This window comes from Drosophila serrata, unplaced genomic scaffold, assembly GCF_035046125.1.
Source record: "Drosophila serrata isolate PLE 108 unplaced genomic scaffold, ASM3504612v1 contig_156, whole genome shotgun sequence".
Classification (NCBI taxonomy): Eukaryota; Metazoa; Arthropoda; class Insecta; order Diptera; family Drosophilidae; genus Drosophila; species Drosophila serrata.
This window is the reverse complement of record NW_028257054.1, coordinates 313709-336940: the sequence shown is the minus strand read 5'-3', so window position 1 is coordinate 336940 and position 23232 is coordinate 313709. Positions and strand designations below refer to the sequence as shown.

At 43.2% G+C, this 23232-nt stretch overlaps 4 protein-coding genes and 1 non-coding gene across 8 annotated transcripts; 3 read left to right on the top strand and 2 right to left on the bottom strand.

Annotated features, from left to right (window-relative positions):
- The first annotated feature begins 1332 nt into the window (after positions 1 to 1332).
- On the top strand, positions 1333 to 2955 carry Or83a (Odorant receptor 83a). Its single transcript, XM_020943907.2, has 4 exons — positions 1333 to 1893; positions 1964 to 2163; positions 2282 to 2834; positions 2896 to 2955. Exons 1-4 carry the CDS (start codon positions 1333 to 1335, stop codon positions 2953 to 2955), a joined length of 1374 nt encoding a protein of 457 aa, XP_020799566.2.
- Positions 2952 to 6834, bottom strand: LOC110177138 (ubiquitin domain-containing protein 1). Its single transcript, XM_020943712.2, has 5 exons — positions 6618 to 6834; positions 6305 to 6477; positions 5977 to 6226; positions 4917 to 5157; positions 2952 to 4741 (listed from the first exon to the last, which is right to left on the bottom strand). The coding sequence occupies exons 2-5, from the start codon at positions 6387 to 6389 to the stop codon at positions 4562 to 4564; spliced, it is 756 nt and encodes a 251-aa protein (XP_020799371.1). The 5' UTR covers positions 6390 to 6477; positions 6618 to 6834; the 3' UTR covers positions 2952 to 4561.
- A 1170-nt stretch (positions 6835 to 8004) lies between these two features.
- On the top strand, positions 8005 to 23223 carry kkv (hyaluronan synthase-like protein kkv). Of its 4 annotated transcripts, none has more exons than XM_020943921.2 (11): positions 8005 to 8152; positions 15511 to 15705; positions 16100 to 16343; positions 16412 to 17641; positions 17702 to 17972; positions 18029 to 19959; positions 20521 to 20697; positions 21609 to 21809; positions 21877 to 22242; positions 22311 to 22415; positions 22483 to 23223. In XM_020943921.2, the coding sequence occupies exons 2-11, from the start codon at positions 15563 to 15565 to the stop codon at positions 22657 to 22659; spliced, it is 4845 nt and encodes a 1614-aa protein (XP_020799580.2). In that variant the 5' UTR covers positions 8005 to 8152; positions 15511 to 15562; the 3' UTR covers positions 22660 to 23223. The 4 variants fall into 4 exon arrangements, 3 of the variants coding, with proteins under 3 accessions (XP_020799580.2, XP_020799581.2, XP_020799582.2); XR_015270235.1 differs by having other exon boundaries at positions 8060 to 8152; positions 20521 to 20960; XM_020943922.2 differs by lacking the exon at positions 20521 to 20697 and adding an exon at positions 20784 to 20960 and having other exon boundaries at positions 8060 to 8152.
- Positions 12995 to 13067, bottom strand: TRNAR-UCG (transfer RNA arginine (anticodon UCG)). The gene has a single exon. It is a non-coding gene; the product is annotated as a tRNA-Arg (tRNA).
- LOC110177271 (uncharacterized) lies at positions 13012 to 14557 on the top strand. The gene has a single exon (XM_020943924.2). The coding sequence runs from the start codon at positions 13692 to 13694 to the stop codon at positions 14448 to 14450; it is 759 nt and encodes a 252-aa protein (XP_020799583.2). The 5' UTR covers positions 13012 to 13691; the 3' UTR covers positions 14451 to 14557.
- Positions 23224 to 23232: the final 9 nt, after the last annotated feature.

Genomic DNA, 23232 nt, shown 5'->3' with positions numbered 1-23232 from the left:
GTTTTTAAACTTAAATATATTATTATGTTATAATATATAATATAATATATTAAATATAATAATATTATTATTAAATATTAGTGATCGCATTGAAATTTGCTAGGAGTACACAAACTTCGGGGTGCCGCCCTTTCCCTACCTCTATCTATCTATCTGTCTTTCTCTCCCTGCCTCACTCTCTCTCACTCTCACTCTCAATATCACTTTCTCTGTTCTCTGTTCTCGAGGAATATAAATAGAGGCACAACCGTCGCTCTGATCTCAGTCTGTCCGCGGCCTCCCTAGTGATAACATCTAGTGATAGTGGTAGTGATTGACCCCAAAAATATCATCTGATCAATGGAATATTAATTATTGTTATTAAACATAAACGTATGATTGTATAATAATGTATAATATAAAATATTTAATATAATAATATTATTATTAAATATTAGTGATCGCATTGAAATTTGCTAGGAGTATACAAACTTCGGGGTGCCGCCCTTTCCCTACCTCTATCTATCTGTCTCTCTCTCCCTGCCTCACTCTCTCTCACTCTCAATTTCACTTTCTCTGTTCTCTGTTCTCGAGGACTATAAATAGAGGCACAACCGTCGCTCTGATCTCAGTCTGTCCGCGGCCTCCCTAGTGATAACATCTAGTGATGGTGGTAGTGATCGATCCCAAAAAATATCATCTGATCAATGCAATACATCTGGATAACCAGGAAGGTGCTTACTTCGATGATACAATTAAAGGCTTATATGTATGAGTCTCCAAGAATATAACTATACAGTAATAAGTATTAATTTTTATTGTTGTTTTTATTATTTTTTAACGTAAATATATATAATTTATAATTTATTAATTATTAATCAAATTGCCATTCGCAAGGGCAAACTTTGGAGTACAGATTTCACCTTTCTTTCTGGTTTGGACTTAGAATTTCTTCTAAAATGGTTATCATTCACGACCTAAATAAAATAAAAAAATAAAAATAAATAAGACTATATATTATTTATTATATGAGAGAAAATAAATAAGTATATGTTTCCAGATCCTAACCAAGGCTCCCTAGTTTTTGTTAATTGAGTTATTTATAAGAAAGTTTTACAAACTTTTCAAAGAAAAAATACGAATCATTCCGCTTATTATTTATTAATATAATATATGTATATTTAGACAAATTAGGGAAAAGTTTGTCAAAGAATGCTGCCAGTAGCATATAATTTAAAGTTTATTTACTTGTGACCAAATCTATATTTTATTTAAATGCCGACAATGAAAAGTATTTTTTTATAAAAGGGGTAAAGCCAAAAGGGTTTGATTCAAACATTATTTTGAGTTACGATGAACGATAGTAATACGGAAAATAAGTCTAAGGACGACTCTAAGCGTCGGGATTTGTTTGTGTTTGTCCGTCAGACAATGTGCATAGCCGCAATGTATCCCTTCAGCTATTACTTCAAAGGATCTGGCTTTCTAGCTTTTGTGATCCGTTTCCTGGATGTACTCTACGAACTCTTCAACTACTTTGTCTCGGTGCATATAGCAGGATTGTTTATCTGCACCATCTACATAAACTATGGACAGGGGGACTTGGACTTCTTTGTAAACTGTCTGATACAAACGATCATATATTTGTGGACTATTACCATGAAGCTGTACTTCCGAAGACTCAGACCAAGGTTGTTGGACGACATCTTGACTACGATTAATGATAAGTATGAGCCGCGTTCCGCTGTCGGATTCAGCTATGTGACCATGGCGGAGGCCTATCGGATATCCAAGATGTGGATCAAGACCTATGTGTACTGCTGCTATATAGGTACCATCTTCTGGCTGGCTCTACCCATAGTTTACAGGGACAAGAGCCTACCGCTGGCCTGTTGGTATCCCTTTGATTACACGGTAAGTTTAGAATATATTTTATAATTTTTATAAAACTTCCAGAGAGAACTAATGAGACTAAATTTTGTAGCAACCCATCGTTTATGAGGTTGTATTCTTCCTGCAGGCAATGGGTCAGATCCAGGTGGCGGCTTCTTTTGCCTCCTCGAGTGGCCTTCACATGGTTCTGTGTGTCCTAATATCGGGGCAATACGACGTTATTTTCTGCAGCCTCAAGAATGTATTGGCCACTACTTACGTATTAATGGGAGCAAATATGGCCGATTTGAGGTAAGTGCAACTAGAGTAAAAGATTTAAAAAATATAAATATATTCAAAATAGGTTTTATTAAGTTTTTAATTTTGTATTTCTAACTTTAACTATCTTAAATTGGTATTCCATTATCAGATATTTACAGGCTGAGCAATCTGTGTCCGATGCGGAGCCCAGTCAATATGCTTACTCCTTGGAAGAACAGACACCTCTGCAGGAGCTTCTTCAGCATGCAACTCAAGCAAAATCCTCTGGAGATTTTCGATGGGCCTTCCGGCATTCCTTCGTGCGCTGCGTTAACCACCATCGTTATATAGTGTCGACCCTGAAACAAATTGAGCGCTTTTACAGTCCAATTTGGTTTGTAAAGATCGGAGAGGTCACCTTCCTTATGTGTCTCGTGGCTTTCGTGTCGACGAAGAGCACCTCGGCCAATTCCTTCATGAGGATGGTGTCTTTGGGCCAGTACTTGCTACTGGTGCTGTATGAGCTCTTTATTATTTGCTATTTCGCCGACATTGTGTATCAGAACAGTCAGCAATGTGGTGAGGCCCTGTGGCGAAGTCCCTGGCAACGGCATCTAAAGGAGGTACGGAGCGATTTCCTCTTTTTCATGCTAAACTCCCGCAGGCAGTTTCAACAGACTGCCGGAAAAATAACCAATCTGAATGTGGACCGTTTCCGAGGGGTGAGTAAATCCGCCTCCACTTAAGTATTATTTTCTATTCTATATTTTAAAATATCTTTAGACAATCACCACCGCCTTCTCCTTTCTCACATTGCTGCAGAAAATGGACGCGAGAGGTTAGACAGCCGAATTGGCTTTGTGTTTTTATTAATTTATAATCATTAATAATAGAAAAATTAGCATTTAAATAAAATATCAAAAAACAGTTGAAAGAGGCTTCGCATCTATGCCCAATTCTTATGTTTTAACCTTTTAATGTTTTTGTTATTCAATAATTGCTTCAACTTTGGCCATTACACTCTGCTTCTCAAGTGCGTTACAGAACTATAGCAAATTGTGCTTCAAAACAAATGAATCTTTGTGCTTTCTGATTCAAAATTAATTATGGGACTAATGACGTCTTTTAAAAATGCATCCATCAATAAGTTCCATTTAAGTGAACAAAATATATTAAGTAAATTCATTCTGATAATAAAGAAATTGTAAAATTAAAAAATCGTGATTACATTCATTGTGCTTTTATATTCGCCATTAATTTAAACAAACACAAAACGACTTCAAGTTTCTTATCTTAAGTTGACATAATTACGTCTATCTGATATTCCATCGATAAAAATGGCCAATAGAATTGTAACGCACTTTACACGATTTAAAAACAAATACAAATGTAATGCTGATTTATTCACTAATGAAATAAACCCGGTTGCTAATCTTGTTGTATATGTGTTATTTCTTGAATTTAATTAGTTTCTTCTGAATTAAATTAAAACTTTTTCTTATATTCATGTGCTTGACAGATAAATAAATATTCATTGATTCCACACGATTGCATGATTAACACTAAAAGCAAATTAAATGATATACATGTATAAGGTACTTGGGTTAACTCTTCTTCAACTCCCTACCTCGCCATCGCCCCGCCTCGCGATATTGTTAACTACGTTTGAGCAAGTGATTTGCTTAACAATTTGTTATATTCTCTGGGTTCTCTCACAATTATTGTGCTTGGCATTTTGTACAGTATCAAAAATGGCTTGTTACATGCTTTCTATTGCGGCCGAATACTACAGTTCTTGTTTATTTTTACATTACATCTTAGCATTAGGCAAATGTTTTAACACTTGCTTACAATTAGTTAATAGATTTGCCCTTCATTTTGCTTTTTTTTATAAAAATGTACATATTTCTTTTGGGTTTTCAATCGGGAATTTCCCGAGCAGATTGCGGTTGTCTGCTGATTTCATATATATTTGAATTATATGTTTTGTAGACTTCTTAAATCTGTTGAATTTATGGTAATTATTATCAAAAAAATATATTTAGGTTTTTAATTTATGTATCTTATAATCATTTCCCATTCCGATTTCCCTCTTACTCAGCAACTTTCTATCTTTTGTTTAATTTCGTTTATGTATAGGTATATATTACACAAAGCATAACAAGGCGAGCAGCCACAACAACAGCAACAACAACAAGGCAGACAGAACAACAATTTGCAATTGTTGCTTATTTTGATAAATGCAATGAGTATACTGTTGCTGTTGCTCCCGCTTGTGCTGTACATTCCCCCTAAGGTTCCTTGTGCTGTGAACTGAGTATGTGGCATTCCTCCTCGCGCAAATGCCCCTGTTCGCTTTGGCCGATTGTTGTTGTTGCTGCTGATGCTGCTGTCGCGGCTTCTTGCTGTTCCTGCCGCTGCTGTTGACTAGTTGGAGCTGCCTGCGACGCTAGCTTGCAAGCGCGTGCGCCGTACTCGTGCTGTTATCGTGGTTATAGTGCTCGGTGTTCACGATCACCTGCACTACGTATCCCTGGTGTATGCTGCACTCGTCGATGGGCACCTTATCACCCAGCAGTTTGCCGCTGTAGAACCATCTCTGACAGCAGGCGTCCACATTCTCGGCGGCCTATAAGAGGACAAAATAATGATATGAATACAACGCAAAATTCATTAAACACAGAAACATCTTGTCTCTCTGCTTTTGCATAAGCCGTGTTCCTTTGAAAGCCAGATAGCATCGGTATGTTTCATTTCAAAACTGGTTTAAGCTTAATACCTCAACAATAGGCTCTTGAACTCACCTGCAGCTTCTTCTTGCACTGACCCACCGTATCCTTGGAGTACACCGGCAGTTTAACATCAGTCATGCTAGATGATATGCGCAGCTTTAGGAATATCTCGGTACCGCCATCCACTGGCTCAGAGTATTCGGCAGGGGAGTCGCGTCCGTTCTCCTCCTTAACGATATTGATGGGATATGACAGGCAGTAGATGGGCACCTTGTACTGGGTGCCCAGCTCATCGTAGCACTCTGTTAGGTAGCTGCGAAAATAACAAATAGAGTCAGTAACCAGGTGTGCCATCCGCTCTGTATCACTATCTTATCACAAATCCCAGCCACCAAAAAGACCATTAGTCAACCCATTGAGCCTAATGCTAATGATTCAATGCCAAGTGGGGTAGGCAGCTAGGGTCTGATAAAGGCCTGATAACGACGGTATTACGTCGGGAGCGGCAAGCCATCCAGTCGACAAGGACACGAACATGCAACATGCGGAAAGTGGTGGAAAGGTCAGCGCTGCATTTAAATAAATATAGTTCACAGTCCTCGTTTAGCGAAAGTCAGAGTGTCAGTTGAAAATCGATGTCGAATGTCTAATAAAAACGTTAGCACACACTTTCAATGCAAAGTCGGCGTATCAAATACCCTACTCGGGAAGTATGTTCTAAATGTATACATTCAATTTGTAATTGTTTTGCAGTTGCAGTTGGTAAACCACCATTGATCAAGAGCATTTAGTAATAACCATAATGTTTATATGTCACAATCCTCTTAAACCAACTTGACACCGTATTCGTAGTTAGGCATAATCATGTCAAACTATCCGCGTGCCAGTAGCGCTATTTCTTCATAATTCCGACTCCCCTGGTAGGACTCATCACTAATTTATGATACCCCGTCGCGGTCCGGCAAAGGACACAGACAAATAGCTGTCATGCATTAATGGAGTTATGGCCGGACGAAAACTATATACATTATTGATTTTCTCGCCCGAGCCGCAAGCAGACGATGGCAATTAGCATGCCGTGTCATTAGGGACACTGGAATGCCACTGATTTGGGGTGGTCGAGCCAACTTACCCATTCGGCACAGAGATATTGGCCCCGTCGAGAATGGCCTGGGCCATTTGGAAGTCGAGACCCTCGGCCGCGTTGGTAGCCGCCCGCAATGCATCCCAGATCTCCTTGCGTCCATCAAAGGCCGGCGCCGTGTCCCAGAACTCGTCCCGCTTGGAACGCAACTGGCCCTCGGTTAGCGGGACGTCCGAGCGCCAGCGGATGGTCTCGTGGCAGAGTGGGCGGTTCTTGCGCGCCGCGCCCATGGCAATGCCTGTCGCCGGGAAGATGAGATTAATGACTGATATAGACACTGCGGCCGAGGCCGATGATGCGCTCGAAGGCCACTTACCTGCACTGGCCGGACGCGAGATACTCGCCGAGGAGACGCTCATCGTCTCATTGTCAGGGTTCATACGACACACACAGGCGCCCATTGCGACGGATACAGGTGCAGGTTCAGCTGCAGAAGCACGCCTACGGCCACACACAGCACAGCTCCGCTTCGGTTAGAAGGATCTGGATCTGGATGGAGCGATATATAGTATTGTATATATATATATATATATAATATATATGTGCGTGGTCACGTAGGTACACTGGTACGACGTGCAAGTTCCGTTCCGTATAGTCGGAAACTCGGAGACACCTAGTAGGAAACTCACATCCGCACCTCCCCGCACAGCCGCCTTGTTTGCCTGCTCGCCACCTACGTGTGTTTGAATCTGGTGGCTGTTTATACTATGTGCCCCTTGTTTTCGGGCTCGGTTATCGAATCGCCTGCCTTTATTTTTATTATTGTTGCTGCGGCCCGTGCCTTTTATTTTATTATTTGCCCGACTCGACCAGTGTGACCGCCGTCGGAGCGCCAAAAGAGGATACTAGTGTTCGCCGGAAAGTACTAAATTATGCGGCTGATGTAAAATACTAAAAACCGTGACTGGTCTTCGCACGACTTTGTAAAATATATTTTGAGAGTGTGAAATTATTCTTTTATTATTAGAAAGCATAAGGTTAATATAAAAACGCTTTCGTATAAAATTACCTAATCTCGGCTTGAACTGAACTTGACAAATCCGAGCTCGGTTTTTTATTATGATTACGGGCACACTGGTATGCTAAATAGAATAATCGATTTATCGACTGAAGTCGATAGTAGACAATGCTTATTCAAATATTTAAAATAAATTTATGTTCATCTTTATTTGTATATGTAAAGTAAAAAAATAATTGTTTTTGTTGTAATGTAAATGATTTAAACAATATTATACGAATACACATTCATATTTATATTTTTTAATTTATGTTTTCCGAAATTGAAAATGTGTTGATAGGTTTGTAATTAATGTTAATAATAAGAAAAATATATATATTTTGAAAATATTAAAATCATTTAAATACATTTTTCAATCGTTTAATTTATAAAAGGATACAAAAGGACATGAACAAGTGTGTCCCAATGCTCGCTGCTTTCCAGTTGCACTGCTCTCTTTCTCCCGCTCTTCGGACTCTATTGGAATATTGGAGCAGCACCCAAAGACGGCAACAGAAAGCAGCTGAAGAGAAAAAAAAACGAGCAAAAAACCAGACGACCTCGACCAAAGCTGTCGCAAAAACAAAAGAAATAAAAGCATGCAAATTAAAGTCCAACATATGCAGTGTGGACAGGAGTGAATTAACGGGACGAAACGAGGAGAAATCTTGATAATGAGAGCTAATTTGATAGATAAGTGTAGAAAACGGACATATCTTTCACTTTTATATAAAAGAAAGGATAAACAAATAAATTCAATACAAGTATTTATTGGTAAATTATTTTCAAAGAAAAAAAGAAAATTTTCCTTTATTTACTTTTAATAAATTAGACAGGTTCGAGGATATAAAACCTTATTGCATTAACCAATGCGCAATTATTTTGAGGACCCGCTACCAGCTTTGTTAACCGTTACCACTCACCACTTCAAAAAAACAGGCAGCGGCGGTCCAAGTAAAAAATATAAACAACAAAAACAAGCTTTTACGCTCATAAAAATTCACTTCCAGCGACAGCGCAGTCGCACCGCAGCTGGCAGCGGGCCACTTCCAATGGGCAAAAACGAAAGACTTCAATTCAGTTTGGCGAAGACAACGAACTCGAAAAGAGCTACCGCGGACAGCAGCGAAAGAAAACGAGGCGGAGAGAGAAACGTCTTACAAAACGGTACGTGCGCGCATGCGTGTGCGAGTGAGTGTGCCTGTGTCTGTGAGCGAGTGCCAGTGTGTGCGGCCAAAAGTTTAGTGCAGCAGCAACAACAACCATTTTACCACCAACACACGGCCAACACCAGCCAGCAAAAGAGAAAAAAATTAATGAAAAGAAATCAAATACGAAATACTCGCACGAAATTTAATTTGAAAATCAGTGGGCCACGCAGGCGAAAATAAGAAAAGGAGAGAGAAGCTTCCAGCTGGCCAAATTATGCAGAATCGCTGGCCGAAAGCAGTGAAAAGTGTCTCTGTGTCTTGGAATTCCTCTGTTCTTTTTATAGCCAGCTTAACCGGAGCAACATTCACCTGGCCAACTCTCTCACTCTCGCTATCTGTGAGAGACAATCGCGCTGATTCGTTGGCCTTTTCTTTTGTGCCATTTCATCGCCGTCATCCGATCGTCAGCTCTAACGAACGGTACAATTTTCTTTGCCATACATCTGCATGTGAAAGTTACGACGAATCTCTTTCTATTTCGTTGGCAGCAGCAGCAGCATTAGCCTCAGCTTCTTGCTTTTCTTTCGAGCCACTTCTGCTGCTAACGGGTTTTCGGTTAACTCGTTGGCAACACTTTTGCTTTTACTATACCATAGTACTACCCTGAATAAGCTGCAGTGGATCTGGCTATTTAGCATTTCGAAGCTGGAAACAATTTGCGTTGTTTGCGGAGCACAAACCCGTTCGTCGAAATATATCAACACACCCAAAAACCAAGGAACTTGTTCTATAAATTATAAAATTAAATTAGCAACCCAAGGCGAGTTGGCCCGCGAGGCGAGTCTCAAGATTTTCTTGGCATTTAGCACGCGTTAAGTGGGGTTTATTTATTTTCGAAAAGCTTTCACAGCGAATCGTTCCAATGGGAAATGTCACCTGGGGTAGATTTTCACCTGGATCATCTTCATAGAGCTAAATCCAACCAGTCATCCGTTTGGCATTTTCCATCAGATTCGCTGAGACGCCTCCATGGCGAGATTCAGCCTCAGTCCGAGCTGTTTAACCAAACCCCTCTGTCTCGAGGCCTCGCTTCTCTCCGATTCTTCAGCTGTTCGCTTCGCTCATTTAAATTTTGCTCACAATTTTGAGTGGCTCGCAGCCAAACAACAAACCTCTGCAAATAGTCAGTATTTATTTGTTTTCTCTCTCCATAAACCAAGTGCCTCCTAACTGTTGTTTGGCGCATTAAATATAAGTAAATACAATACAACAATAATGGCAGTTATAAATAAATGTAGCTTTTACGGCAGTCTAGTCTCGTTATACATTTCTTAGCATCTGAAAAAACTTTAAATTAAAACTGGCTTTACCTTCTTTCTCTGTGTATGTTAACTCATTAAATATGACAACTCATCGGTGGTTGGATAAGTCCTTCGGTAACCGGTATACAGTCATCAATGAAAGCCCGAATTAAAAACCCCAACAAAAGACAAATCATTCTCGAATCTCAAGTCAAAGAAGAAGCGGAATAACACAGAAAATAAAGTGTCAGTTCCGATTCAACTTACGCATTACGTAAAAACCAAACATTAAGCTTGACTGTGACTCATTTCGCATAATCAAAGTGCTTCGATTCAATTTTAACTATTGATGGTTGTCCCTCTATCCATATTATTTAACAGCATAATTGATGAAACCACTCGAAAACAATCAAATTTTCTGCAATTGAATGCCTTTTAATTGATTTCGTCTCCAATTTACAAAAGATTTTGTGAGTCACTCAATTTGGTTGCACTTTTGGCCAAAAAAGGTTGTATATGTATGTATTTCCAGGTAAAACGGTAAAAAGGTAAACAGGCAAACAAAAATTAAATAAAAAGTTGGAAGAACTTAAAAAAAATGAGTTGGCATCAAGTTAAGGAGTCTCTTTAGATTGCAAAAGGAAGCAAAATGAGGTTATTCTGTGACGCTGACAAATGAGTATAAAGTTACAAATGTCAATAATATTTATTTAGGTCAAATTAATCTTTGGCTTAATTGGTTTTATTCTTTTTAGTTTAATCAAGATACGTAAATTTAATAGGTTTTGTTTTGCAGAAATATTTTCCCTTTTATTGCAGTTTGTAGAAAACCGTTCATAGAAATTATCCGTATAAATTATCGATTTCATGTTAATTACATTTTGGTTTCTATATCAAGACCTGATATCTCAAAGGTAGAAATATCTGTACAATTTGGTTGGATGATGCAAGCTCTTCCAATCTTCATAACTTAACATTGCCAAGCTTAGAGTTGGGCGCAGCCTCCACATGTATGGCCGTAGATCGATGGACATGAATCACGCAACTCGATATGATACTGGTATTCCTGCAATCGGATTGCAGGCAACCTTCAAGCAATTGTAGCTCTCCGCTGTGGCAAGCATAAATCAAGCGCTTAAATGGCCAATCCCAGTGAGCTGACCAGTGGTGCACATTGAACCCACACCCATGGATGTCCGCGTCCGCGTCTGCGGTTCCCCCCTGGATCGCTACAGACAAAACTTGCCCCATCTCGGCCCCATGTCACCATTGTAGTACTCGCAGCTCGTTCCGGCTTGGTTCGCCAGCAATTTTTCACTTAATGCCTGCGACTTAACTCCTAGCCGCGCATATTTCTTGGCCACAACTCGATTGGTTTTCCTGTAGTCCGCCGAAAACTGGTTGTCCGGCAATCGGCAATTGGCAATCCAATCCATTCAGTCGGCAGCTGGTCGGCGTGGCCGGTTCGATTGCCGCGTTCCCGTTTTGACTAGTTGGCTCAAGTTAAGTGTAGCAATCAATTTATGCGCCAGCCCAAGCAGCAACAACTGCTGCAGCCCCAACATGTATCTGTATCTATATATGTATCTGTATCTGTATCTGTATCTGTATCGGCATCGCATAGATTGTGTTCACTTATTTCTATAACATTTATTTTACAAGTATCTGACTTTCACTTTTTTTTATTTTCCTGCCTGTCTTTCTGACTGGCGGTCGGTGGAGCGCAGGTTTTAATTGTTCGCCTTCTTTGGCGGCGCTGTCTTAGCCCCTAAACCCAAACAATCAGTCGGATACATATGTTTATACATACAGAGAAACAAAATATTAGCCTATACTGTTGGAAAAGATACAGATAAGTCTTGTATAGAATTTATTTTATAGACAAGTCCATACTTTGCTCAATTACATTAATCATGATAGAAGTTTTTCTTGTTCAATATTGAATTCATGAATGCTTGTATTACATTGTTTCATGGAATTGTAAGGCTAGTTTCTCGCGGCTGAGATAGTCAAATATAAAAATAAATGAGTGCTGTTCAGCTGCTGTTTAAATATTATTCAGTACCAAAACGAAAAAATAAATATATACGATTATTCCTTTAAAACTAAACAGATTATTTCCTATTTCTGGCTTTGGAGCTGCAAATAGCTGGCCACTTTTTGTGATATTTTTTTGCCCATGTATCTTTGGGTATGTGCAGCGTTTTTGTCCATTATGCTCCATCCCAATAGCCGTTCACTTCGCCTCCATTCCATCTCCTGCCTCCGATTCCCTCGCCTGGCGCTAATGTGATTATTACAACAGACAAAAATTATTAAATCGCCCAACGCCTGCAGCTGTGTGCCCCATTGTCTCTTTGTGGGCAGCACAAAAGAGTTCGGCTCCACATGCCGCTCCAGCAAGGCCTCCAGTCCGCCCGCTCCAGTTTGCCTTCCTGTCCAACCGGTTGGCTATCGGAGATCTATAACAGAATATATAAGAAAGAATATGCCTGTATCTCTGACTCCGCCGAGAGTCAATTGCAGAGTCGTAATCCTTTTCGGGCTCGATCTTTCTGGCCCCTCGGCGTTGATTGAACGCGTCGACATGAATGCTTAATTGGTTTTATGTCGTTTTTTTTTCAAAGACTTGAATTTTCTTCCACTTAGGTCATATTTGGTATGGCTAGCACGTTCTTTGTGTGGGTAAAAGTACTCCAATGTTGAGGCTGGCTAGGGTTAACTGAGTTCAACTAACCGGGGATTTACCAAGTTCCTTTGGAACCCAGGAGAATCTAGATATTATAGACCTTGCTCGTCTGAAAGTATTTCCATTCTGGGTAGTATATTCTGCTAAGAATTAAATAAACTGGGCTTTAAATTCATTTCTAAACTTGATAACTTGTTAAATTCTAGTGATTAGGTACTGAATGACTATATTTTCCAAGTTAATTTGAAACATTATTCTAGTTTTTTTTCGCTAAATCTTTAACCAAATGATTTTAGTTTAATAGACCAATTAATCTTTCAAACCCGATGCATAAGTCTTGATATACCAAACAAGTTCATTAACAGATAGATCTAGGGACTTTAAATTAATTAATATACCAAAAAATTCGAAGTTTAAGAGCTGCTGTATTCATTTTCTGAATTTCTCGTCTAGAAATTGAAAGATTTTAAGACAAATATTAAGACGCACTTAGTACTAGTCCAAGTTCAACTGGTGTTTGAGATCCATTCTAGGGGACATTTGACATTTAACAGAGCCGCAATTCAATGGCAGTGGCCAAGTTAATCGGTTTTGTGCCGTCTTCTGTCCGATGGTTGCTCAATTGCATGTATTTCCCATATCAAATTGATTTCGCATTTTGAGTTGCCAAAGAGGCTAAGACGAAACTGGTTTCCATTGGGGCTTGAGAAACAAGAGAGGAGATGACTTAACGAGTAGATAATATATGCTAAAGTGGTTATTAAATCAATTTTAACGACATAATCAGGCATAAATAAGCAGAAAAAAAGAGTGACACAGCCAAGGAAACTTTCAGCGCAAAAAAGAAATGCATGGATGCAAGTAGAAACGACCGTGACAGGACTCGAACCTGCAATCTTCGGATTCGAAGTCCGACGCCTTATCCTTTAGGCCACACGGTCTGGTTGAATCGTCACGTTCGTTCCTGCCCCATAAAGCCCGAAACAGGCCCACTCCCAAGGACAGGCCGCCACGAAAGCATCCTGCCACTCCTCTGAAAATGTGTGCTTAAAAGCCACCCTTACCCTCCATTAAGCTCTAAAATTGTGCGTCACCTTCTTGGGGGTAGAGGGAATGTGTGGGAGTTGTTGTCCATTTGGGGTGGTTCATCCTATGCCACGATGACCGCCTTGTGCGCAGAATCCTCCACAAGGGGGTCGGATTCAACCCACAGCATCCTTAGGCTGAGTCAGCTGTTACCCAGCTGCATGGATGAAAATTTTTAAGCTTTCACTACATTTAATATTCTTTTTTCTGACCCAAGTTACTGATTTGTTGCTGAATTTCTTTTGAATTTTGACAGCTCGTTCAATGACACAAAGATCTTTTCAATGTTGAAATATGTTCGAAACTTGAATCCCATTAGGAAACTTAAAATTTTAAATCCTCGATAGCATTGGATTTTCCTTCATTTTCATTCCATTCAGTCTGTGTAATGTTATAGACTACCGACCACCAGTAAAGGTTTCAAAATTCCTGTTTTGTATATTGTCAACAAATTTCCATCAGAGCTCTCCGCGTACACCATGCCGAAGGCCTTGAGTCCCCAATCGATGGCCCAAAGCCCACAGATGGAGACCTTTAATGTGACCCAGGTGAGCACCTCCGCATTGGGTAGAGGTCGGGGTGTTCAGCTGCCGCCGTTGTTGGCCAAGGGACATATCCAGCCGGAGCAGTTGGCCAACGTTCGGTTCCGGCTGGTGGAAGTCGATACGCAGCCCCTCAGTGATCGGCAGTTCAATGCGTTGATAAAGCGACTGGTCAAGTGCTTCATGGCCGAAGTGGAGATCACCAAACGGCTGCGCAAGATATCATCTCAGAAGTCTGTCCTGCCAGCGAACATGCAACTTATTCGGCACATGGAGGGGCTGCGTCGAAGCTACGAGACCGAGAGATCTGGTCTGGTGACGAAGCTTAGCCGGGACTGCAGGTTCCGTCCGTATGCCACTATTACGGCCCACAGTACAGAGAGTGAATCAAGCACTTCCTGCAAGGCTCGGAAAAGCAAGTCACTGGAGATCCTTTCTAAAGGCAGCGAAGGGTCAGAAAAAACCGCAGACTCAGATGCTTCCACCAGCCGGCAACGACAGAGCGGAGGAGTTGAACCGATCATCTGTAACCGCATAGAACCACCTGCGGGTCTTTGCAAGAGGTTGCGGGAAAAGCTCTACAGACTGCAGGAAATAGCCAAGGCCCAGATAGAATCCTCCTCAAGCGACGAATCTCTAAACACGTCCACTACGTTAAGTTCGTTCGACTTGTTCTATGACATGAAGAACTTTTAGGAATGCATTGGGATTCAATAATTTGGGTTTACTACTTGGATTTTCCTGACCATCGTCATCAATATGCAGTTTAATTGACAATATAGAACAAAAAAACCTGAAACTGACATTGATTCCTTTTATTTGAATACATTTTCAAGTGGATTCAAAGATTATATATACTCCTCTAGATAAGACACACAGCTGAAGTCTTTCCTATTTGTAATTAGTAATGGGTTTCCATAGACTCGGCTTACAATTTTTATTTCTTGTAATATCCCATAACTTCTACCATCGCCCGGCAGCAATTCCGATTGGAATACCATCTTCAATTTGCCTCATAATCATAAATATTGCACTCGGACCGGAATCTGGCACAAGGCCCTCATTGGCAGAACAATACGAGCAGGCAACTGCAACTCCAACGCCACATCCAACTGCTAGTCAAACGAGTAATCGTACTTAATTACCATAAAGCAGAAGAAGCCCCCCGGCATCAACATCGGTTTCAGTTCCGTGCCACATGTGGAACGACTGAGGCGTGTCCGTGCTCCGCCCCGAAGCCAAGTCTCGAGTTGCGCATGCGACTTACGTGGCTCCATCAATTCCTAAGCTAACTTCATGCTGAAAATTTCCCAAGTGAAAGTGAAAAGTTGATGCGAAAAATCATGGTCTGAGAGATGTTAATTTAATCGCTGAGATTCCCAAACTATGAATCACTTGAATGAGATTATATTTTGGTTTCTTGAAAAGATTTTCATAAGCTTCTTTTGATTATATTTGCATGATGTGAATGAAGGCAAGAAAACTATTAAGTTCAGAGTACTTTTAACGGCTATTTTGTGGGGTCCCCTCTTGAATATAAAATGTTGTTTCTGTGCGTGTAAGAAAAGCTCATCTCAAGGTTCAACTGGGAACGACCTGAAACCTAAACCGGTCTGAGAGAGGAGTCAAAGGACGCCTGTCCTTGGGAGCTCCGTTTCCATGCCCATAAATTGCGTGTCCATTAAAACCGGCTTATCGAACCATCACCGAACCAGCCGCAATTACACTCATACCTCTCCTCCATCTCCCTTTGCAGCCGAACATTTGCGTTCCGGTCCAAGATTGGGGGCTAGCACCAACCGTGGGAGATGTCTGCGATGCGGCATCGCCCAATGGCCCCGCCGGGGCCCGGAGCCGGAGCTGGGGGCGCCGGTGAACACGGCGACAGCGATGACAATAACTTCACCGATGACGAGAGTTCGCCGCTGACTCACGACATCTACGGCGGCAGGTAGGTCTATACCCTCTCACCCACTCACCCTTGGTTCCAGCGCCCACCTCTTTGGCCAAAAAGTTCGTCAAAAATTTATGGAAATCGCTAGCTGGCTAACTAACTACCGCGGAACGGCAGCCGGAACCGAACTGTCTTGGCCAAGACAGCTGTAATTAAGCCCGCTTCGGCCGAGATTGCTTCACAGTCACTTTCAATTCAGTGCAGGGCGGAGTCGGAAATGCCGGAAGTCAAGATCATCTAGTCGAGCGAACAGCATTGCAATAGGCACAAAGATCACTGGTCTGTGAGCTTATCTATATCGGATTACTGCTAGGGGGCACTGATCTATACAATATACAATAATCGTAATAAGTAAAAGCTTAATCAACAAATTATTTATACATTTTCTTAGCCAACGCACCATACAAGAAACTAAAGGATGGGATGTGTTCAGAGATCCACCGATAAAAATCGAGACTGGATCGACGGCGAATCAGGAGTGCCTAGAATTAACCATCAAAATCCTCAAGATCTTCGCTTATGCGATTACTTTTATCATAGTTTTAACCGGTGGCGTCATCGCCAAGGGCACAATGCTCTTTATGACGTCGCAAGTACGCAAGGATAAGAAGATGGAGTACTGCAACAAGGACTTGGTAAGATCCGTCTTTAGTTAAAAGTGTGATCTTTAAAGATAGCTAAATCCTAATTTTATTTCTAACAGGGTCGAGACAAAAGCTTTGTGGTGCGGTTGCCGGAGGAGGAGCGTGTGGCCTGGATTTGGGCTCTGCTGATAGCCTATGCCCTGCCGGAGATCGGAGCCCTGATCCGGTCCGCCCGCATCTGCTTCTTTAAGACCTTCAAGGTGCCCAAGACGGGGCACTTTCTGTTCGTCTGGCTGATGGAGAGCCTGAGTGCCGTGGGCACAGCACTGCTGATGTTCGTGGTCTTGCCCCAGATCGATGCGATCCAGGGTGCCATGCTGACCAATTGCCTGTGCGTAATCCCAGGCATCTTTGGCCTTCTGTCGCGCACCTCCAAGGAAGGCAAGCGGTTCGTGAAGGTGATCATCGATCTGGCGGCGGTGGCGGCCCAGGTAACGGGCTTGGTGATCTGGCCACTGCTAGAGAACCGCCGTGAGCTCTGGGTCATCCCTGTGGCCTGTGTCATGATCTCGTGTGGCTGGTGGGAGAACTACGTGTCTCCGCAGTCTCCGCTGGGTCTGGTGCGAGCTCTTGGACGCATCAAGGAGGAGATGAAGTACACCCGCTACTTCTGCCACATATTCCTCTCCATCTGGAAGATTCTGCTCTTCTTCACCGTCACCCTGATGATCTATTGGGCGCAGGGCGAGGAGCCTGGCAATCTGTTCTCCATGTACGGAGATGCCTTCGGACCGCACAAGATCATCGTTTACGAGCTGCCAGCGGGATTGGGCGGAGTTCTGCCCGATACCTTGGAATCGGCCAATATAGACACTGTGGATGTGGACGCCGCCTACAACACGGTGGTGTATGTGCTGCTACTGCAGATCTTTGGCTCCTACCTGTGCTACATCTTTGGCAAATTCGCCTGCAAGATCCTCATCCAGGGATTCAGTTACGCCTTCCCAGTGAGCCTAACCGTGCCGCTGTCCGTTTCATTCCTGATTGCCGCCTGTGGCATCCGGATTGATGATCCCTGCTTCTTCCACGACACTATTCCGGACTACCTGTTCTTCACGAGCCCCTCAAACTTCCGGTTCAACAACTTTGTGACCGAGCAAATGGCCTGGGCCTGGATTCTGTGGCTTCTGAGTCAGACCTGGATAGCTTTGCATATTTGGACGCCCAAGTGTGAGCGTCTGGCCACCACCGAGAAGCTGTTTGTGAGGCCCATGTACTCCTCCCTGCTCATTGATCAGTCGATGGCCCTCAACAGGAGGCGGGACGACCAGGCAGATGTTAAAACGGAGGTAAGTTAGGATTATTTTATATAATAAAACAATATTCTAAAACAGGATCTACCCTCTCAGGACCTCTCAGAGATTGAGAAGGAAAAGGGCGATGAGTACTACGAGACCATCTCGGTGCACACAGATCGCTCTTCGGCTCCCAACAAGCCCTCCATTAAGTCCTCAGACAATATCACTAGGATCTATTCCTGCGCCACCATGTGGCACGAGACCAAGGACGAGATGATTGAGTTCTTGAAGAGCATCATGCGAATGGACGAGGATCAATGTGCCCGTCGTGTGGCGCAGAAATATCTGCGTGTCCTTGATCCGGACTATTATGAATTTGAAAGTGAGCACCTTATCAGGCTTCAGCTGAATGTGGATAACAAATATTTTAAATTACAGCTCACATCTTCTTCGACGATGCCTTCGAAATTTCCGACCACAGTGATGACGATATCCAGTGCAATAGGTTCGTGAAGCTCCTGATAGCCACCATGGACGAGGCTGCTTCCGAGATTCACCAGACCACGATCAGGCTGCGTCCGCCCAAGAAGTACCCCACTCCCTATGGCGGTCGTCTGGTGTGGACCCTTCCTGGCAAGACCAAGTTCATCACTCATCTTAAGGACAAGGATCGCATTCGTCACAGAAAACGCTGGTCGCAGGTGATGTACATGTACTATCTTCTGGGTCATCGCCTCATGGAGCTCCCGATTTCGGTCGACCGCAAGGATGCAATTGCGGAGAACACCTACCTTCTGACCCTGGATGGAGATATTGACTTCAAGCCGAATGCGGTGACGCTTCTGGTGGATCTAATGAAGAAGAACAAGAATCTGGGCGCCGCCTGTGGACGCATCCATCCTGTGGGCTCGGGTCCCATGGTGTGGTACCAGTTGTTCGAGTACGCCATTGGTCATTGGCTGCAGAAGGCCACGGAGCACATGATCGGATGTGTGCTCTGTTCGCCCGGATGCTTCTCCCTGTTCAGAGGCAAGGCCCTAATGGACGACAATGTGATGAAGAAGTACACCACCCGGTCAGATGAGGCGCGTCATTACGTGCAGTACGATCAGGGCGAGGACCGTTGGCTCTGCACGCTGCTTCTCCAGAGAGGCTATCGCGTGGAGTACTCGGCCGCCAGTGATGCCTATACCCATTGTCCCGAGGGCTTCAACGAGTTCTACAATCAGCGAAGAAGATGGGTGCCCTCGACCATAGCCAATATCATGGATCTCCTGGCAGATGCGAAGCGCACGATCAAGATAAACGACAACATCTCCCTGCTGTACATCTTCTACCAGATGATGTTGATGGGTGGCACTATCCTGGGACCGGGCACCATCTTCCTTATGTTGGTGGGTGCCTTCGTAGCTGCCTTCCGGATTGACAACTGGACCTCCTTCCACTACAACATTGTGCCCATCCTGGCCTTCATGTTTATATGCTTCACCTGTAAATCGAATATCCAACTGTTTGTGGCCCAAGTCCTGTCCACGGCGTATGCCTTGATTATGATGGCTGTGATAGTGGGTACGGCTTTGCAGTTAGGTGAGGACGGAATAGGCTCACCCTCGGCCATTTTCTTGATATCCATGGTGGGATCATTCTTCATAGCCGCATGTTTGCATCCGCAAGAGTTCTGGTGCATAACATGCGGCCTTATTTACCTACTATCCATCCCGTCTATGTACCTGCTGCTCATCCTGTACTCGATCATCAACCTGAATGTCGTCTCCTGGGGCACACGCGAGGTGGTGGCCAAGAAGACGAAGAAGGAACTGGAGGCGGAGAAGAAAGCCGCCGAGGAGGCAAAGAAACGTGTCAAGCAGAAGAGCATGCTCAGCTTCCTGCAGAGCGGAATTGGCGACAATGGCGACGAAGAGGGATCTGTGGAATTCTCACTCGCCGGGCTATTCCGCTGCATTTTCTGTACCCACGGTAAGACCTCCGACGAGAAACAGCAGCTGACCACCATTGCCGAGTCTTTGGACACGATCAAGCAGCGTATGGACACCATCGAGAGTGCTGTGGATCCCCACGGGCATCATGCCTCGCGACATGGCCGCAGGAGAACCACCTCCAGTGGCTCCAAGGATCATCATCTACTAACTTCGGTGGCGGAGAAGTCAGGGGACGAGACGGATGTATCGGATTCGGATACCTCAGCGGAGCCGAAGCAGGAGCGAGACTTCCTTACCAATCCGTACTGGATCGAAGACCCGGATGTGCGCAAGGGCGAGGTGGACTTCCTGTCCAGCACGGAGATTCAGTTCTGGAAGGACCTCATTGACCAGTACCTCTATCCCATCGACAATGATCCCGTGGAGCAGGTGAGATGCGAATTATGTTTTCAGGAAGTTTGTTGAATGTTTTTAGTTAGTTAATTTGATTTGTGAATAATGTAGGATACTCTCTCTAGACAAAAGTCTCGCTTTTATAAATTGAGAGTATTTTTGTCCGATTTATTTTAGCTTCAATATCTAAAGATTCTAAGAACTGAAGGGAAAGTATGCTTAAAGTCAAGATTTAGAAACCGGAATAATTTTTTGGCTTGTATTTTTGAGTTTATTGCTCCATAAAAAAAGCAAATAAAAGAGAGCTTAAAGTGAAACAATTGTACCTTAAGAAAAGTAAATGTCAATCAGTTAAGTCATTCAAACGAGTTTAAGCTAGGGAACTTAAAGACAAAGAGTTAAATACCAGTTTTAAATATAGAACAAGCATGGAATGTGTAGTTTTATATATACTCCTGTATGTTTTCACTGAAAGCATGTAGGATTAGTCTTCGGTGTTTCGAAGCCAGCCTTTGTGTATATTTGTTCGGGACATTATTCCGACCCAAAACCGATCTTAACCACAAATCGCCGCGAAATCGGATAACGCTCTTGTAGGCCCGCATAGCAAAAGATCTGAAGGAGCTGCGCGACTCGTCGGTGTTTGCCTTCTTTATGATCAACGCACTGTTCGTGCTGATCGTGTTCCTGCTGCAGCTGAACAAGGACAACATCCACGTGAAGTGGCCGTTCGGAGTCCGGACGAACATCACCTACGACGAGTCCACACAGGAGGTAATTGCCAAGTTGGCCGAACGAACTAACACATCTCTTGGTTTATTTCTTTCTTTGGCAACCACGATCCGAACCATGACACGAAGGCCCGCATTGCCTCTGATCTGATTGAGCTGCGGAACAAGTCGGTCTTTGCGTTTTTCATGGCCAACGCCTTGTTCGTGCTGATTGTATTCTTGTTGCAACTGAACAAGGACAAATTGCACATCGTTTGGCCGTTGGGCGTCAAAACGAACATTACCTATATCGAAGAGACATCTGAGGTTTATAAATCAAGCTAATTACGATGTTCCACTTACTACCACTATGTACAACTGTGCTCTCAGTGTTTGTTGTCTTACCCCAAAACCTCTGGAAGGGTCCTAACTTCCTGCCTCTCCTCTCTGTTTCACTCTAAACCCTAAGTGTTTAATACCCGTTCAACATGTCACATCACCAACTCAGCTAATGATGTCCTTTGTTCTCTGTTACTGTTACTGTTACCCGTTTTATTGAACCCCATCCTAATGGTTCAGGCTTATAAATCATACGAAAAACATCATGTAAAAACAACAGAACAACATTTCGACATTTAAGCGGTTCTAACAGTTGCCCCCAAGAAACACGGTTAACTGCAAAAGCCATAAATCTATATCCTCCCTTCTGAATAGTGCCCAGAGTCATGGCAAGCATGTTCATTGGTCCTCCAACATCCACACAGTATCAATGTGTCCCAATAAATTTATATAAACAAACCCGACATATAACCAACCTCCCGAATGGTATCACACCTCAACCTCAACATGCCACAATCACCGACAATTGGTGCTGAGATCAGCCATTATCCGTGCCCAAAACCAAAACGTCAACTGTCACTAACCCGACCTTGAATTCCCGAGAGCTTCCACTAATTCATCCGATTTTTCGTACAGGTTCATATCTCCAAGGAGTATCTGCAACTGGAGCCCATTGGTCTGGTGTTTGTGTTCTTCTTCGCCCTGATTTTGGTCATTCAGTTTACGGCCATGTTGTTCCATCGCTTCGGAACCATCTCGCATATCCTGGCCTCCACGGAACTAAACTTCTGCAAGAAGAAATCCGAGGACCTTACCCAGGATCAACTAATAGATAAGGTTCGTACTATCATTGATGTAATTAAATGGAACTATATTTAAATATTTATTTGCTTAATCCATCTAGCATGCTGTAGAGATTGTGAAGAACTTACAGAGATTACAAGGCATCGATGGCGACTACGACAACGATTCGGGATCCGGACCAGATCGCATAGCCCGTCGAAAGACCATCCAAAATCTGGAGAAGGCTCGCCAGCCCCGTCGCCAAATCGGCACCTTAGACGTGGCCTTTAAGAAGCGATTTCTCAAGCTCACCGCAGATGCAGAGAACAATCCGGCCACGCCCATTCTCACCCGGCGCCTTACCATGCGTGCTGAGACCATCAGGGCGCTGGAGGTGCGCAAGAACTCGGTGATGGCGGAGAGAAGGAAGTCCGCCATGCAAACACTTGGGGCTAAAAACGAGTATGGGATTACCACTGGGGCGCCGGTAAGATTAGGATCTGCGTGAAAGAAGGAGTAAAAGCAAGACTACATCGCTTTTTATTTATCTTGTAGATTAACAACAACGGAGCCCTGGCTCCAAATCAGAGAAGTGGACGCGTTTCGAATGCCGGAATCAGCATTAAGGATGTGTTCAATGTGAATGGGGGTCCTGCCGAGGTAATTCTAGCCTTTGATCATCCAAAACTTATTTAAAATAAACTGGTATTTTTATTATAAATTGCAGCAAATTTACGGCTCAAACGGAGGTGGCACCATTAATCAGGGCTACGAGCACGTGATCGATGAGGACGGCGATGGCAACTCCCTGAGGCTGACCACCCGCAATCCACATCCTCACCCACATCCCCAGGTGTCATGGGGCCAGAACACCAGCGGGGGCAACAACACGGGACGCCTGTGAGCGAAAGCCTGTTCTGCGAAGAAGAAGGCACATCCTAGACATAGTGCTAAGCTAGAGCTAGAGATCTTTGTTAACGAATTCCGCCTCTTTCCATATACTGCCTAAACGTAAGACTAAGCCCACACCTAGAGTTGTAGTCAGGAGGAGATTGTGTTGTACATATTTATAGGGACTCGAGAGATTCAGGACATTGCTGGAGCCTGTCGACACAACGAACATTATGCTTAGCTAATCACACTGCCTGTGCCGATGTGTGCATGTTCGTGGGCCGAGTGCGTGCCCACGGTGGCATCAACATTCATACTATGTACTATACCACTATATCACTTGTTAGGTTATGTTTAAGTCAATTCCCGTGTGGATCCAGCCGGACACACGACCAGTGCATGCTGACACAAAATACTCAACGCGAAGCTGATTCGGAAGTGCAGCAGTGAGGTGGCCTATTTATAAATATATATTCCAGATAACGATAATAGTTCTTTTTAAAAAAAAAACGATATCTTGAATTTTGTACAACTTTTGATACAAAAATAAATTAAAAAATGAAAGTGAAAGTGAAAATGGGAAAGT

Coding starts and splice junctions, on each gene's coding strand:
- Or83a (XM_020943907.2), top strand. CDS start 1,333: ATGAACGATAGTAATACGGAAAATAAGTCTAAGGACGACTCTAAGCGT. Junction 1,894..1,963: donor GGTATCCCTTTGATTACACG/GTAAGTTTAGAA, acceptor TAAATTTTGTAG/CAACCCATCGTTTATGAGGT. Junction 2,164..2,281: donor GCAAATATGGCCGATTTGAG/GTAAGTGCAACT, acceptor TTCCATTATCAG/ATATTTACAGGCTGAGCAAT.
- LOC110177271 (XM_020943924.2), top strand. CDS start 13,692: ATGCCGAAGGCCTTGAGTCCCCAATCGATGGCCCAAAGCCCACAGATG.
- kkv (XM_020943921.2), top strand. CDS start 15,563: ATGTCTGCGATGCGGCATCGCCCAATGGCCCCGCCGGGGCCCGGAGCC. Junction 17,973..18,028: donor GGACTATTATGAATTTGAAA/GTGAGCACCTTA, acceptor TTTAAATTACAG/CTCACATCTTCTTCGACGAT. Junction 22,416..22,482: donor TGAATGGGGGTCCTGCCGAG/GTAATTCTAGCC, acceptor TATAAATTGCAG/CAAATTTACGGCTCAAACGG.
- LOC110177138 (XM_020943712.2), bottom strand. CDS start 6,389: ATGGGCGCCTGTGTGTGTCGTATGAACCCTGACAATGAGACGATGAGC. Junction 5,158..5,976: donor AATATCTCTGTGCCGAATGG/GTAAGTTGGCTC, acceptor TTATTTTCGCAG/CTACCTAACAGAGTGCTACG. Junction 4,742..4,916: donor AGTGCAAGAAGAAGCTGCAG/GTGAGTTCAAGA, acceptor GTCCTCTTATAG/GCCGCCGAGAATGTGGACGC.